This window comes from Hordeum vulgare, chromosome 4H (assembly GCF_904849725.1).
Source record: "Hordeum vulgare subsp. vulgare chromosome 4H, MorexV3_pseudomolecules_assembly, whole genome shotgun sequence".
NCBI lineage: Eukaryota > Viridiplantae > Streptophyta > Magnoliopsida > Poales > Poaceae > Hordeum > Hordeum vulgare.
The window spans coordinates 400044906-400062993 of record NC_058521.1 but is presented as its reverse complement, the minus strand read 5'-3'; the positions used below and the strand labels follow the sequence as shown (position 1 = coordinate 400062993).

Here is an 18088-nt window from a genome sequence, read left to right as displayed (position 1 = left end):
GATAGATGTTCAAAAATTAAAATAATTTTCAGAAATATAAAAAATATTCCCTAATTCGAAGTAGATCCGGAATTTTGTAAATAGTCAAAAAAATTGTGAACTATTTAAAAAAGTAAAAATGGAGAAGGAAAAATAAATAAAGAAATAACAGAAAAGGGAAAATCAAATGAAAGAAGAAACTAAAAAATCGATTGAAAACGAGAATACCTGGGGAATAAACAATTTTCGGCCCAGGAATGTTCCAGGAAATGTCGGCCCTTTTACGTCAATTTGGCCGCGCCTCCCAGTTTAGCACAGAACTAACTGTGCCTCATTGGTTAGCAACGCTACGCACCACCCAATGGACCCGTGATCCATCCCTTGATACCCTCCTTTTCTCGTCTTTCTTTCGTTTTCTGTGCGCATTAATGGGCCAGACCGTAGATGTTATACTTAACGCCTGCATAGAGTGATATACTATGAGTATAATATCATTTGCGCACCAGGTGTTGACGAAGAGCATAGACTCTTGAAGATCCAAGGTCCCTTAGCTCTCAGTGCCAAAATGGCAGGCAGAGGCGTGGGGAAACACTACACTGGAGACAATGGATTTGTTTTTAGATTTGGACAAATCAGAGACAGGGGATTGAGATCCGGAACTCGTCCAGTAAAAGAAGTAGTCCATGGGCCGATGATCCTAGGCCTCCACATCGGCGTAACTCGTCCAGTAAAAAAAGTGTTCATGAGTTCAAAAAAATATTCATAAATTCAAACAATTTTGCAAATAAAAAACATTTGCGTATCCATTTTTTCCCTCAATCCAATACATGTGCACAAATTGAAATACTAGAATCACAAATAAAAATGTTTGCAGATTTGGACAAATGTTCTTGAATCTGGTAAATGTTCAAAAATTAAAATAATGTTCAGAAATATAAAAAATATTAACTAATTCGAAGAATATTCGGAATTTGGTAAATAGTCAAAATAAAAATAAAATCCATGAACTAATTCTTAAAAAAAAGGAAAAATGGAAAAGGAAATATAAAAATAAATAACAAAAAAGGGATGAAAATGGAAAATCAAAGGAAAGAAGAAGCTCAAAAACTGATTGAAAACAAGAATACCAAGGGAATAAACAATTTTCGTCCGAGGAATGTTCCAGGCATTGTCGCCCCTTTACCTCAATTTGGCCGCGCCTCCCAGTTTAGCACAAAACTAACAGTGCTTCATTGGTTAGCAACGCTACACACCACCCAATAACCCGGAATCAAAATCACTCAACGAGGAGTACTCATTTTAAAGACCACTCCCATCGGTCCCTTGATACCCTCCCATAGATGCTATCGTTAACGCCTGCATAGAGTGATATACATCATTTGCGCACTAGGTGTTGATGAAGAGCATAGACTCTTGAAGATCCAAGGTCCCCCTAGCTCTCAGTGCCAAAATGGCAGTCAGAGGCGTGGGGAAACCCTACACTGGAGACAATGGATTTGTTTTTAGGTTTAGACAAATGAGAGACAGGGGATTGAGATCCGGAACTCGGCCAGGAAAAGAAGTAGTCCATGGGCCGATGATCCCAGTCCTCCACATCGGCGTACCCCGGCCCATATTTCGCCCCTGAAGTTCACTCCCCCAGTTGCTGTCCAGATAAGGCTCTCTGGTCCGTACCTCATTCCCAGCTTCTTCCGCTCCTCTATCCTCTACGATTCATCAGTTGAGCTAGACCCCACCGAGCCAATGGTGGCTCCGGCGACGCTGTCCCTCCGCCCCTGCGCGACCCTCGCGCCGTCCAGGGCCGCGCACGCCCACGCCGGGTTCGCCCACACTAGCCGTCCAGCCCTCTCCGTCTCCTGCCCGCCGACGCGCTTCGAGACCCTCCGCCGCGCCGCTACCGCCGTGTCCGACCGGCAAGGCTCCGCAGAGCCTTCCGAGAAAGTAAGCATCGGCACACGCTTCCCGTGCCTCGCATTTCGCACCGGGCACCTGCTCAGTTCTGAGACGATGTGGTGGTGTTTTTTCTGTGCGCAGCAGGAGGACAAGCCGCGGACGTACTACTTCCTGGTGGCGAACGCCAAGTTCATGCTGGACGACGAAGAACACTTCCAGGAGCAGCTGCAGGAGAAGCTGCGGCTGTACGAGGAGCGCAGCAAGGAGCAGGACTTCTGGCTTGTGATCGAGCCCAAGTTTCTAGACAGGTTCCCCAACGTCGCCAAGCGGCTCAAGCGCCCCGCCGTCGCGCTCGTCTCCACCGACCGCAACTGGATCAGGTAAGTCGGGCGTCTCTTCAGCCGTCGTTGCAAGCTCGAGTAATGCTAATTGGCAGAGCCCCCCCAAGGGTATTATAAAACGCCAATGCATGCAGTCCCGGCAACACTCGCTTCTGTACTTGTCTAGATATATATAAGCCCCTTCAACGGAAATTCAGGTGGGGAAATTCTCCCTCCCGCTCAACATTGCAACAAACAACGGCGACGACGACAACAACAACTAAGCCTTTATTTAGTTCCAAACAAGTTGGGGTAGGCTAGAGCTGAAACCATAGGATCTCGAAACCAACTCATGGTTCTGTCCCCTGGATAGCTAACTTCCACCGTTCCACGCGCCCCTGAACATTACAATAACTAAATCATGGTAATACTTGTTTGTTGTTACTAGTAGGCGCTCCCTTCATTCTAGTTGCCTGCCTTGCCCATATGTCATTGACATCATGTCATGCACTGGAAGCCGGTATGCTTCCTGTTGCAAATGGCAAAACCATGCAGCGGTGCAGTCTTGTATCTGCAATTTGCACTGGATGCCTACTTGATGGCCTCCCATAATAATGTGCTTGCCATCAGCAAAGGCGCACACTTCAAACGTGTATATGTAGGTTGTTGACGAAAGAGGTGTGACAAAAGAAAAACACTGGTTCCGTTCAGATTCATGCAGTGCCCTTCCAGGCAAGTTCAGATTCAAGAATTGACGTGTCTACATATACCACGAGTCAATTTTGATCTGATGAATTGAGGGGTGGAAAACCTGATGTTTACCAATCTTACATGGAAGCTCAAGTCCAGGATGTAGTCTCATGCATTTCAGTAAGCCACATTTATAATTTTTCATCAGGATCCTGTTTCAATGCAGAAGTGCAATTTCTTATAAAATGAAGCCAATGAGGATACTTCTTCTGGTGATGCCTTTTTTTTCCTTTCTTTTTTCTTTTCTTTTCGGGCTTTGTGCATCCTGGATGACCTTGAGACATCTTGCTAGTGCAGATGCTGGGTGTAATTGGTATCTTCGCGATATTAACTCCTTTAAAAAAAATGGACGTACTTCTTGAAGTTGTGCCATATCATGTTTTTCGGCGTCATGAATCACGAATGTGTTTTTTAGTAACTTTGGATATTTTCTTGTTTTTTAGTCACCCCCGTTCAATAATGGGGCATAATGTGGATATGAGTGGCTTGCATTCCTGAACATATTGATTAGACCGCAAAGCAAGCAAAAATAGACTGAAGAAAATTAGAGAAACTTATTGACCATTGAATTCTTAAACATGATGGCACTGGTGTATGCTGACTGTGTCCATCCCATTGTTGTTGATGTGTGATGTCCTGTTGGCATGGTTTGTGCTCTGTCAATTTTTTTTTGTTTCTATACATATAAATATGCTTAGCCAAGTATCAGCTTGGATTCGATCTTAAAGTTGTTGCTAAAAGCATGGTTTTCTATCTCTCATTTTAAAAAGCATACATGCAGTAATAAATTCTCAATAATCTCATGTTATCTCCTTTATTGCTCTCAGATTCATGAAACTAAGGCTGGACAGGGTCTTAGCGGAGCAATTCGATGCAGAGACAGTTGAAGAAGCATTGGCTTCTAACCCTGCAGAGTTGAAATTCGATAAGCCTGACAAATGGACAGCTCCATACCCCAAATACGAGTCTGGATGGTGGGAGGCCTTCTTACCTCCAAAGTCCAGCAACGGCACGGCTTAGAGATAAGCTTCAGTCGCCCCCGTGTAAGATTTCTTCCATGTAAGTGATGATTGTAAGTTTTGGTTTATGCTATGTGTATGTAGTCCGTAAGTTTATGAGAGTAGAGTTAGCTACATTAGTTGCAGAGGTTGCTCTACTTTTTGATAATACCAAATAAGTGGTGATGTTTCGAAGTCATGGTTATGTTATGGTTGTTTTGACATTTCTTCAAGGATACACATTCCTGATTCATGCACGTTGTCATTCTACATGTATATTGTTGTTTGAGCCACCGACATGTGAATCAATAATGCACACATGCTTTCACTTTCCAGTCTAGCAGCAATAACAATGATGAGAGCAAAGCGCAATGCCAATCATAGCACACAAGACCTCAAATATATTACTCCCTTCGTCCGGAATTACTTGTCGCACAAATGAATAAAAATGAATGTATCTAAAATTAAAATACATCTAGATACATCCATTCTTATGACGAGTATTTTCGGACAAAGGGAGTATATGTAATTACAACGGTCTGTTGTCCCATTTGTATGATACCCCATATAGACGTTATAACAAACTGGAAATGTAGTCTACATTTAGCAAATTTAGAAATAGCCATGGAATGCTGGGCTAGCTCGTGATTTGTTTGACATTGATAATCGGGCCTTTCTTTGTAGATCCATCGACAACCTATAAAATTAGTTGATTTTCTATAAGTGTCAAATTTTTTCAACTGGTTAAATAAATTATTGCCAAAAATTGCCATCACAGGAAAATTAACAAATGTGCCAATGTATTAGGAAAGTCAGATACATTCTACTGTTTTGATAAGAGATTATCGGACTACAAGGCACATACATCAGACGCACAGTACCTACATGGTAACATGAAGGAAGGGTAAAATTTAGAACACACTAGCACAATTTTCAAAAATAACACTTCCCCGTCCCAAAATTCTTGTCTTGCTTTTGTCTAGATATGAATGTATTTAGTCATGTTTTAGTATTTAGATACATTCATTTTTAGACAAAATTTTTTAGGACGGAGGGAGTAGAACACATTAGAACACGCTAGAATTGCAGGCCAGGACCTGCATTCTAAGCTTCTAACCAACACACCAACTCCCTAGCGACTGAAAAAACCAACACAATAATTACACAACTCTAAAGACTGACATTCACTTTTAGGGCCTGATGGAGCGATCTACGGATCTTGTGGTTGTTCCTCGTTCCGATCCTCCGATGCTTATAATCTGCACAACCGAAGGAGCACATTGCTTGATGGCTTGCGACAAAACTTTAACTCAAACCAAAGACGCGTAATGAAGTACTGTAGGTCTATAACTCTATTGAAGTGCAGACCATGTGGATACAAGTTGCTTTCAACAACTGGTAGGTCCTCTTGGAAAGGAAAATCCAGCTGGTTGGTATAACAACCTTCGTGTGCTTAGCACTAGTACCATACTATTCTTCTTTTTGACGAGAAACAGTATGCATGTATCTACATTTTTTGTTTTGTTTTTGTGCTAGTTACATAGTATTCCCCATGTATTAATCCTATATACTCCCTCCGTTCCTAAATATAAGTTTTTTTAGAGGTTTCACTAGAGAACTACATACAGATGCATATAGACATATTTTAATGTATAGATTCACTCATTTTCCTCCGTATGTAGTTCCTAGTGAAATCTCTAAAAAGACTTATACTCCCTCCGTTCCAAAATATAAGACATTTTAGTTATTTCACTAGAAGACTACATACGGAGCAAAATGAGTGAATCTATACTCTAAAATATATCTATATACATCCGTATGTAGTTTATAGTACAATCTCTAAAATGTCTTATAGTATTTAGGAACGGAGGGAGTATTTAGGAACGGAGGGAGTATCTCGTGCATGTTGTGTCCCTGGGATTAGTAAGTGGCGAATTTCTTTCCAAAGGAGAAATAGAGAAAAACATTCATGAACATATTTGCTTGATTGGCCAAATAAATTTTGTATTCAAATGAGCAAATCATGCTACGTCAACGCGCAAAGGCAGTAACAAGTTAGGCAGGAGCAGGAAAGCCGCACGGAACTGAATGGAGAAGGGAGAATATTTTTAGCGGAGCCTTGGTCAAGGTCTTTGATAGTACAGTTTTCCGAATTAACAAGAAGTTGGAAAATAAATGAAGAAACTGATTACTGCTTGCATGAAACTAATCAAGCAAGATCCTGAAGACCTAGCACCAGATGGAGTCAACGGTAGAAAGCCCGGTCGTGAAAAAATCACCCTAAAATGTCTAGAAATGATACATACATACATACATGAGAAACAGAAGAGGGAGCATGCCGTGCCGCCTTCAAGTTCAAGCTCCCCACACGGTGATCCCCTGCATCATGCACTTGAACTCGCCGAAGTCAACTTGGCCGTCGCGGTCGCGGTCGACGTTGCAGATCATCTCCTGCACCGCCGCCAGGTTGCGCGCCTCCGCCAGGCCCAGCTTCTTGAGCACGGCCTGCAGCTCGGCCGCCGAGATGAACCCGTCGCCGTTCTCGTCGAACACCCGGAACGCCTCCTTCATGTCCTCGTCCTCGGCCTCGCCTTCCTTGCCGGGCTCCTCCTCGGCGATGGGGCCGAAGAGCGCGTCGCCGAGAGCGCGGTGGAGGCCCTCGAAGTCCTCGAAGCCGAGGCCGGCGGCGCCAGCCGGGATGTAGGCGCCCACGGTGGCCTCCAGGCTGGCGCGGTCGGCGCCGAGGCCGAGCGTGTCGAGCGCGGCCGCCATCTCGTCGAGGGTGATCTCGCCGTCGCCGTTGCGGTCGAAGAGGTCGAACACGCGGCGCAGGCGCAGGGCATTGAGGCTGCCGTTGCGGAGGCGGAACGACGGCGAGGGCTTCTTGGACAAGGACGGCTTCGTGGGAGCGGGAGCAGGAGCAGGAGCGGTGTCCATCGCTGTGACTTCTCTCTTCTTTCTTTCTGCTCTAGGCTTTCAGAGCGCGATGAATATTTCTTCAGCGCTTAAAACGTTGGGAGCCATGGTTTTATAGAGGAGCCCATCCTTAAAAAAAAATGATAGTAGCGTGATGGCGACCGGACAGACGGAAGTAACCTCCCGAGGTATTATTTTATACTTCCAAAATTCTTGTTTTAGATTTGTCTAGATATGAATGCATCTAGTCACGGTTTGGTATTTAGATACATTCATTTTTAGACAAACCTAAGCCAAGAATTTTAGGACGGAGGGAGTAGTATTAAACGGGAAAATGACACATCTTCATACACATCCACCCTAGAATACTCTATTAGATTTTATACATACAATGATGATGTTGTAACCATGAACTGCATATCGTAGATTAGGGATTTATCATCAATTTAAAGTGTTTGCCATTTGAAGAGCATTTCGTCAGCGTCTATCTTTCAAGATTATTTTTTTTAGACATAGTACAAACGTAAACATTCATATGTACGTGTATGTACTCGTTTTTATAAACATACATATGCATATTTTATTCCTATAAACATTTTTAAAAGACTGAATTAACATATTATCTTAAGATTTAAGAAGACGCCTTGTTATCAAAGAACATCTTCTTTCACTGAATGTGCATCATCGAAAGCATTGGAATAAATCTAAAAATAATACAAACATCAGAATTTTAACACTAATAGACTAAGAACATCACTATCCTTCTAACCATCAAACCGCAAGTTGGTTCGATATCCTCGAAGATTATTCGAATCCTACTGTAACATTGTTTGACCAGCTCCCGATCTCCCATGTGTCGACGACTCTCCAATAACCTGCCCTCGTCGAAACAGGAAAGTACCCCGCTCCCTGGGTTCACGGGACGAAACGAATAATTAGGAACCGGATTAGGCACCGATGAGGTGAACCTGTGCCCTCAGAAAAGAACTTGTTATTAGCGCAAAAAAAAAGAAAAGAGGAAGATGTTGGGCCACCGGCCGTCTGATAACAAGGAGCTAGTAGCATTTTGCACAACCTACGTAGTACGTTGTTTGATTCAACGACGCGGCCTCCAGCACGCAGCAGCCACGGCATTTCGTTCTCTGGTCAACGCTCGGCGGCATGGCTTGTCGTGGAAATCACGACTATGTACAAGGTTGGGCAGGGACTAATCTGAAAGTTTGATCAGTACGCAAAGTCGGTTCTGGATCGTCAAGCAAACGCCAAGTCGCTGCCTAATTTCAGCGGCGAACACAGGTAAAATTCCAACTGGGATCGACGGGAACTTTGACACAAACGGCAGCAATAAAGCCTTTTGTCTTGTTTTTTTTTAAAAAAAGAAAGAAAGAAGAAAGCTCATGTAGGAACATCCGATAGATCAAGGTAAGTCCGTAGTAAGATATAAGAACACTACGCAAAAATTAGGACGGATGTTTTCACATGTTCATCTCAGCCCCCATGTGCGAGATTATATATCCTCTAAAAGTTCGAATATTGCTTTTGGCTCCCGAGCTCACTGGAGGCCTTTAAATTCAAACTTCAAATTCAATGTAAATTTGTATTTTAATGTTTCAATTTTTTTTTAAAAAAATACATAGATAGATGAAGGTAGAATAAACAAGTGTGTAAATTTTCAGAACAAAATACGTTGAAATGAGGGCTGTGCAAAAAAGACAAATCTGAGGCTGTTTAACACATGTTACTATTCATCATTTCAGATCATGAATTTATCTTTTTTGTACAGATCACGTTTTAAAGTATTTTGACCTGAAATTTTTCACACATGTAGGTTACATCCTTATATACATGCATATTTTTTCAGAATTTTTTGAACCATAAAAAATTGAATTTGAATTTTTCAAAATAAAGGCCTCCATGGCTCCCGGGAGCCAAAACGCCATTCTCCTAAAAGTTCTCTAATGTTGGCCTTTATTCGGTGGCGGTGGAGGCTTACAACTCTCAGTTCTTTGGTATGATCAACACGACAATGCCTGTGTTGGTGTGGAAGAACTAGACTCCCCACAATAGCAAATTCTTCGTTTGACTTATTATCAATATTCCCTTTGTCACAGTTTGGAAGACGCGGTTAAATTTATCTTATTTTCATAATAGATAAAGTTTAAGACGTATTGCATTTACTCCTAGCAGCAATACTCTCTTGTACTATTTCTATATGCATGCTAGGGTGAATGTTATTTTTCAACCCATCTGACAACCAATCAATAACCATCTAGGTTTCAGAGAATTTCCAAGCAAGCCTTCTAAACTATGATGGAGAGAGTAATAGTATTTGGACGGGCTAACATGGTACGCTGCCGGGGCTGACCAGAGTACCACCTTTGTCCGCTATGCAAGCAAGTTCAGGAGTCATCTGCACACCCCTTGTTACAAAAAAGTCTTCCACTCCACTTTATATATAAATCACATTGCTAAACCGATAAATGATGATGATGAGACCCTTTTACAAGAAGATCAAAGAAAAAGACAAGAAAATAAGAGAAATCACACCCTGACCACAACACAACCTAAACTACTCACACGGAAGGAAGACCTCGCCACCAAGGGAAATCACCGGGCCTCGTTGTGTCCTATGCAACAAACTATCGCCGGAGCGCCCCCCTACACCTCCGCTCCGGATCGTCGAGCCCAAACCTGCGTGCAAACACTGAGATCTCGAGAGGCGCCAACGAGGACCCGCGTAAATGATTTGGAGACCAAGGAGACCGCCCAAGCCAGAATCAGGGAAGCTCGAATCCAGGATGCAAAAATGTTCGTCAATGATGGCGTGGTGCCCCAGAGGGCCCCAAGCTCCTCGACGACATCCTTAAGAAGGAGACAATGTAACACCTCTTGAGAGTTTTATTTCACCGTTGCTACACCGTCAGAGTTTGGGTGATGATTAAGGCTTGGTTTGTTCTGGTGGATGTGCACCCTCGAGATTGGGTGGTGAATGTAGATTCCGTCAAGGATTGGTGGCAACTTAATGCATGCAACATCTCGCAATCTCGGAGGGCGCTCATCTCATTAATGATGTGTATCTCCGTGGGAAATATGGAAGGAGAGGAATGCTCGTGTTTTCCACAACACAATGGTGTCGGTGGGGGTGGTTGTTGCTAAAATCAAAGAAGAAGCTTCCATGTGATGTTGGCACTCGCGAAATTCTTGAGTATTCTAATGCCATGAGAGTACTGCTTTGTAATTCATACTTTGGCCAAACCCCCTAAACCTTCTTCTTAATTAATGAAAATTTCAAATCTTTTGTCTTGTTTTAAAAAAGATGAAAAGTCAAGTAAATTACACATTTGGTATGTAAACTTGCTCTCGCATAACATAACCATCGTGGGACGTGAAAATGCTTCAATGTGGTCCTCGTATACAAAAATATGTAAGACATACGCCCTGCATACGCCAGGACATGCAACCGGTCCCTCGAATTATTCGTAATTTCGTCGCACACCAACCCATCCCAACAGTTGTAATTATGTGATAAGGAACTTCAACATAAAGTAATTGATTTGAGCCCCATGCGAGACGAAACGTCTCTGTCTCTCTTCCTCCTTGAGGACAACGACATAGTGTGGTTCCGCCAGTCGATCGTTATTGTGGCATCCACCGGAGAAGCCCTCGTGAAGCCGATCTAGCACTGTTGATGACTGCATTGTCGCCGCCCGCCTTCCCCAGTACTGTAAGAACCATGCCCCCTTCAACTAGTCAGTTTTGTGTGTTTTGCACCTCATTTGAATCATTCGAGTGATTTTATATGTTTTATAATGGAATGCATGGTTACTTCGAGATTGTTTATCTAAGGTTTAGGCATAATCCTAGGGTTTTAGTAGTAGTGTGTTAAATGTTCTATTTTTCTCGTTCAGCAGACGAAGGCGACAATTTTACACTAAAGAGTTAGTACACCGAGGATTTTTCTTTGGGAATAGAGCGGATATGTCATATCTTAGTTGAAACAAGGTGTCTTATGTTTTTCTATGATGTAAGGGAAACTTGCATGCCAATGTTGGATGATATAGTAGAGGATTTAGGGTATGAGAAGGTAGGAAGAATAAATATTTATATGTTGTTGCCTAGATTGCAAATTAAAAATCATGGACTTAAGACGATTACACAAAAGAATGACACGGTCTGCATTAGGACACTAGTTAGAGATGTGCATGGAATTTTTGTGTTTTATTACCAAAAAAATGAGATAATCACAAGGACAACATTTTGTGAAGACAATCGGGAGAAGGATGATGTGGTTGCCAACCCCGGTGCAAATCTACCTCATGTTATGAGTCTAGTGAAGAGCATCAAACATGTTATAGAGGATAGTAGCTTAGAGTAAAGCATGATCTTGGTTTGTGTTGAAGATAACAAACACATCTAGCACGATCCACGATGTATCTATAATTTTTGTATGTATCATTTCTATTTTTTATCTTTTAAGTTAGCCACATTTTAATTATTTTGAGGGACAAACCAATAAATTCAGTGTCGAGCACCATTTTCTATTTTCTGCTGTGTTTTGAAGTTCAGAAAATCATCGAAGAAGTCCGAGAAAAAAATAGGAGAGGTGATTTTGTGTTGAAAGAGGACCAAGGGGCCTAGTAAAGCCCTAGGTGGGGCCCATAAAGCCTATGTGCATGGTGTAGATGCCTACCTTATAAGGGAGCCTATTGATGTGTTGGGGAACGTAGCATGGGAAACAAAAAATTTCCTACGCACAACAATACCTATCCATGGCGATGATCATCTACGAGAGGGGAGAGTGAATCTACATACCCTTGTAGATCGCTAAGCGGAAGCGTATATAACGTGGTTGATGTAGTGGAACATCTTCGCGATCCAAATCGCAGACCGTCCCGCGATCTCATCACGATCCGTCCCGCAATCCCATCACGATCCTTCTCGATCTAGTGCCGAACGGACAGCACCTCTGCGTTCAACACACGTACAACTCGATGACGATCTCCACCTTCTTGATCCAACAAGAGGGGGCAGAGAGGTAGATGAGTTCTCCAGCATGGCTGCGTGGTGGTGGTGGTGGTGGTGCTAGGTGGTGGTGCTATTCCAGTAGGGCTTCGCCTAAGCACCGCTGAAACTAGAGGAGAAACGGATCTAGAGAGAGAGGGCAACACGTGGCTGTTTTCTGTTGTGTCTAAAACCCTCAAAACCCTTAGTATATATAGGAGGAGAGGAGGGAGAGAGCTGCGCCCTAGTACAACCCTTTCTTCCCTTGTGCAATGAGGAGAGGAGGAGTCCTCCTCCAATCCTATTTGGAGTAGGATTCCTCCTTCCCACCTGGAAACTCTTTCCACCTTGTGTTTTTTCCTTCTCAAACCTTATGGGCCTTAGTGGGAACATATTCCAGCCCACTAGGGGCCGGTTCATCTCTTCCCACAACCCATCAGGCCCCTTGGGGTGTGTCACCCCTCCCGATGGTCCCTGGCACCCCTCCCGATGGTCCCTGGCACCCCTCCCGGCACTCTCGGTACACTACCGATGAGCTCAAAACTTTTCCGGTGACCAAAACAGGACTTCCTATATATCAATTTTTACCTCCGGACCATTCGTAGCTCCTCGTGACGTCCGGGATCTCATCCGGGACTCCTAACAACCTTCGGTCACCAACACCTATAACTCAACTATACCGAAACGTCACCGAACCTTAAGTGTGCAGACCCTGCGGGTTTGAGAACTATGCAGACATGACCTGAGACAGTCTCCGGTCAATAACCAATAGCGGGACCTAGATATCCATATTGGCTCCCACATATTCTACGAAGATCTCTATAGGTTGAGCCTCTATGTCAAGGATTCAGTTAATCCCGTATGTTGTTCCCTTTATCCTTCGGTATGTTAGTTGCCCGAGATTCGATCGTCGGTATCTCCATACCTAGTTCAATCTCGTTACCGAAAAGTATCTTTACTCGTTCCGTAATACAAGATCCCGTAAGTAACTCCTTAGTCACATTTCTTGCAAGGCTTGTTATGATGTTGTATTACCGAGTGGGCCCCAAGATACCTCTCCGTCACACGTAGTGACAAATCCCAGTCTTGATCCATGCCAACCCAACAGAAACCTTTGGAGATACCCGTAGAGCACCTTTATAGTCACCCAGTTACATTGCGACGTTTGATAACCCACAAGGTATTCCTCTGGTGTCCGGGAGTTGCATGATCTCATGGTCATAGGAACAGATACATTGACATACAGAAAACAATAGCAATAAATTGACACGATCATATGCTACGTTTATAGTTTGGGTCTTGTCCATCACATCATTCTCCTAATGATGTGAACCCGTTATCAAGTGACAACACTTGCCTATGGCCAGGAAACCTTGACCATCTTTGATCAACGAGCTAGTCAACTAGAGGCTTACTAGGGACAGTGTGTTGTCTATGTATCCACACATGTATTTGAGTTTTCCAACCAATATAATTCTAGCATGGATAATAAACGATTATTATGAACAAGGAAATATAATAATAACCAATTTATTATTGCCTCTAGGGCATATTTCCAACAGTCTCCCACTTGCACTAGAGTTAATAATCTAGTTCCCATCACTATGTGATTGCAATGAACCTAACACCCATACAGTTATGGGGTTCGATCATATCTTGCTTGTGAGAGAGGTTTTTAGTCAATGGGTCTGAACCTTTCAGATCTGTGTGTGCTTTACAAATCTCTATGTCATCCTATAGATGCTTCTACCATGCACCATTTGGAACTATTACCCGCTTTACTATTCATAGTTATTCGGATTAGTGTCAAGGCTTGCATCAACATAACCCTTTACGACGAACTCTTTAATCACCTCCATAATCGAGAAAAAAAATCCTTAGTCCACTAGTTACTAAGGATAACTTTGACCGTTGTTCAGTGATTCAATCCTGGATCACTCTTTGTACCCCTTGACAGAATCATGGCAAGGCACACATCAGGTGCGGTACACAGCATGACATACTTTAGAGCCTACGGCTAAGGCATAGGGGACGACTTTCGTCCTTTCTCTTTCTTCTGCCGTGGTCGGGCTTTGAGTCTTACTCAAATTCACACCTTACAACACAGCCAAGAACTCCTTCTTTGCTGATCTATTTTGAACTCCTTCAAAAACTTGTCAGGGCATGCATTTCGTTGAAAGTTCTTATTGAGCGTCTTGATCTATTGCCATAGATCTTGATGCACAATGTTCAAGTAGCTTAATCCAGGTTTTCTTTTGAAAAACACCTTTCAAACAACCCTTTATGCTTTCCAGAAGTTCTAAATTATTTCCGATCAACAATATGTCTACCACATACACTCATCAGAAATCCTATAGTGCTCCCACTCACTTCGTTGGAAATACAAGTTTCTCATAAACCTTGTATAAACCCAAAAGCTTTGATCATCTCATCAAAGCGTATATTCCAACTCCAAGATGCTTGTACCAGTCCATAGAAGGATCACTGGAGCTTGCATACTTGTTAGCATCCTTAGGATCGACAAAACCTTCTGGTTGTATCACATACAACCTTTCCTCAAGGAACCGTCGAGGAAACAATGTTTTGACATCCTATGTGCAATATTTCATAAATAATGCAGCAACTGCTAACATAATTCCAACAGACTTTTAGCATCACTATGAGTGAGAAAGTCTCATTATAGTCAACTCTTTGAACTTGTCGGAAACATCTTTGCGACAAGTCGAGCTTTTCTTAATGGTGACTTTTCACCATCATCGTCTGCCTTCCTTTTAAAGATCCATATGTACTTAATAGTCTTACGACCATCAAGTAGTTCTTCCAAAGTCTACGCTTCATTTTATACACGGATCCTTTCTCGGGTTTCATGGCCTCCAGCCATTTGCCGGAATCCGGGCCTACCATCGCTTCTCCATAGCTCCTAGGTTCATTGTTGTTCAACAACATGACCTCCAAGACAGGGTTACCGTACCACTCTGTAGCAGTACACGACCTTGTCGACCCACGAGGTTTGTAGTAACTTGATCTAAAGCTTAATGATCACTATCATCAGTTTCCACTTCAATTGGCGTAGGCGCCACAGGAACAACTTCCTGCGCCCTGCTACACACTGGTTGAAGTGACGATTCAATAACCTGATCAAGTTCCACCACCCTCCCACTCAATTCTTTCGGGAGAAAATTTTCCTCGAGAAAGGACCCGTTTCTAGAAACAAACACTTTGCTTCCGGATCTGAGATAGGAGGTATACCCAACTGTTTTGGGTGTCCTATGAAGATGCATTTATCCGCTTTGGATTCGAGCTTATCATGCTGAAAATTTTCCACATAAGCATCGCAGCCCCAAACTTTTAAGAAACGACAACTTAGGTTTCTCCAAACCATAGTTCATACGGTGTCATCTCAACGGAAATACGGGGTTGCCCTATTTAAAGTGAATGCGGTTGTCTCTAATGCATAACCCATAAACGATAGTGGTAATTCGATAAGAGACATCATAGTATGCACCATATCAAATAGGGCGCGACTATGACGTTCGGACACATCATCACACTATGGTGCTCCAGGTGGCATGAGTTGCAAAACAATTTCCACATTGTCTTAACTGTGTACCAAACTCGCAACTCAGATATTCATCTCTATGATCATATCGTAGACATTTTATCCTCTTGTCACGACGATCTTCACTCTGAAATAGCTTGAAGTTTTCAATATTTCAGACTTGTGATTCATCAAGCAAATACTCATGTATCTACTCAAATCGTCAGTGAAGTAAGAACATAACGATATCCACTGTGTGCCTCACCACTCATTGGACTGCACACATCAAAATGTATTACTTCCAACAAGTTACTTTCTTGTTCCATCTCACTGGAAAACGAGGCCTTCAGTCATCTTGCCCATGTGGTATGATTTGCATGTCTCAAGTGATTCAAAATCAAGTGAGTCCAAACGATCCATCTGCATGGAGTTTCTTCATGCACTTTATACCAATCTGCATGTCTCAAACGTTTCAAAAACGAGTGAGTACAAATATCAATCAACATGGAGCTTCTTCATGCACTTTATACCAACGTGACTGAAGTGGCAGTGCCACAAGTAAGTGGTACTATCATTACTACTTTGTATCTTTGGGCATCAATATTATGAACACGTGTAGCACTACGATCAAGATTCAATAAACCATTTAAGGTATTTATTCAAGAAAATAGAATAACCATTATTCTCTTTAAATGAATAATCGTATTGCAATAAACACGATCTAATCATGTTCATTCTCAACGCAAACACCAAATAACAATTATTTAGGTTTAACACTAATAACGATGGTAGAGGGAGCGTGCGATGTTTGATCACATCAACCTTAGAATTACTTCCAACACACATCACCACCTCACCTTTGCTAGTATCCATTTAATCCATAGCTATAATTTCGAGTTACTAACACTTAGCAACTGAACCGATATCTAATACCCTGGTGCTACTAGGAGTACTAGTAAGGTACACATCAATATTAGGTATATCCAATATACTTTTGTTGACTTTGCCAGCCTTCTCATCTACCAAGTATCTAGGGTAGTTCTGCCTTAGTGACCACTCCCCTCATAACAGAAGCACTTAGTCTCTGTTTTGGGTTCAACCTTGGGTTTCTTCACTAGAGCAGCAATTGGTTTGCCGTTTCATGAAGTATCCCTGCTCGCCCTTGCCCTTCTTGAAACTAGTGGTTTTACTAACCATCAACAATTGATGCTCCTATTTGATTTCTACTTTCGCGATGTCAAACATCGTGAATAGCTTAACGATCATCATATCTATCTTTGATATGTTATAGTTCATCACGAAACTCTAGTAGCTTGGTGGCAGTGGCTTTGGAGAACTATCACTATCTCATATGGAAGATTAACTCCCACTCGATTCAAGCGATTGTAGCACTCAGACAATCTGAGCACATGCTCAACGATTGAGCTTTTGTCCCTTACTTTGTAGACAAAGAATCTTGTCGGAGGTCTCGTACCCCTCAACAAGGGCACGAGCATGAAATCCTAATTTCCTCTCTTGGAACATCTCATATGTTCTGTGACGTTCAAAACATCTTCGGTGCCTTAATTCTAAGCCGTTAAGCATTATGCAATGAACTATCATGTAGTCATAAAAAACGTGCATGTCAGGTGTTCGCAACATCCACAAACGACGCTCGAGGTTCATCACACCAAGCGGTGCATTAAGGACATAAGCCTTATGCGCAGCAATGAGGACAATCCTCAGTTTGGGTTCCAGTCCGCATAATTGCTACTATCATCTTTCAACTAAATTTTCTCTAGGAACATATCAAAAACAATAGAGCTACAACGCAAGCTACAACATAATTTGCAAAGACCTTTTGACTATGTTCATGATAATTGAGTTTAGCTAATCATATTATTAATAACTCCCACTCAAATAGACATCCCTCTAGTCATTCCAGTGGCACATGATCCAAATCCACTAACTCAAGTCTGATCATCACGTGAGTTGAGTATAGTTTCAGTGGTGAACATCTCCATGTTGATCATATCAACTATATGATTCATGCTCGACCTTTCGGTCTCTTGTATTCCGAGGCCATGTCTGTACATGCCAGTCTCGTCAAGTTTAACCTGAGTGTTCCACGTGTGCAACTATTTTGCACCCGTTGTGTGTGAACATTTAGTCTATCACACCCGATCATCACGTGGTGTCTCGAAACGATGAACTGTCGCAACGGGGAGAACACAATTTTATCTTAAATTTTGAGTGAGGGATCACCTTATAATGCTACCGTCGTTCTAAGCAAAATAAGGTGCATAAAAGGATTAACATCACATGCAAATCGTAAGCGACATGATATGGCCATGATCTTGTGCTTCTTGATCTCCATCACCAAAGCACCGGCATGATCTTCATCATCACCGGCACCACACCATGATCTCCATCATCATGATCTCCATCATTGTGCCGCCATCGAGGTTGTGGTGCTATCTATGCTATTACTAATAAAGCTACTACCTAGAAATATAGTAAACGCATCTGCAAGCACAAACGTTAGTTTAAAGACAACCATATGGCTCCTGCCGATTGCCGTAGTATCGACGTTAGTTTAAAGAAGAAAAACAAAAAGCACGAAAAACTATATACACAAAAGAACTCCCAACAAACAATAAAAAGAAGAAATGAGAATTACTTTTGATTTTTATTTTATTACTACAAAATACTAA

The 18088-nt window shown here is 42.3% G+C and overlaps 2 protein-coding genes across 4 annotated transcripts; one reads left to right on the top strand and one right to left on the bottom strand.

Moving 5' to 3' along the window:
- The first annotated feature begins 1639 nt into the window (after positions 1-1639).
- On the top strand, positions 1640-4193 carry LOC123448729. Of its 2 annotated transcripts, none has more exons than XM_045125714.1 (3): positions 1640-1920; positions 2017-2252; positions 3770-4193. In XM_045125714.1, the coding sequence occupies exons 1-3, from the start codon at positions 1723-1725 to the stop codon at positions 3960-3962; spliced, it is 627 nt and encodes a 208-aa protein (XP_044981649.1). In that variant the 5' UTR covers positions 1640-1722; the 3' UTR covers positions 3963-4193. The 2 variants fall into 2 exon arrangements, with proteins under 2 accessions (XP_044981649.1, XP_044981648.1); XM_045125713.1 differs by having other exon boundaries at positions 2014-2252.
- LOC123448730 (probable calcium-binding protein CML27) lies at positions 4100-7259 on the bottom strand. Of its 2 annotated transcripts, none has more exons than XM_045125716.1 (2): positions 6255-7259; positions 4100-4637 (listed from the first exon to the last, which is right to left on the bottom strand). In XM_045125716.1, the coding sequence occupies exon 1, from the start codon at positions 6875-6877 to the stop codon at positions 6296-6298; it is 582 nt and encodes a 193-aa protein (XP_044981651.1). In that variant the 5' UTR covers positions 6878-7259; the 3' UTR covers positions 4100-4637; positions 6255-6295. The 2 variants fall into 2 exon arrangements, with proteins under 2 accessions (XP_044981651.1, XP_044981650.1); XM_045125715.1 differs by lacking the exon at positions 4100-4637 and adding an exon at positions 4724-5199 and having other exon boundaries at positions 6255-7258.
- Positions 7260-18088: the final 10829 nt, after the last annotated feature.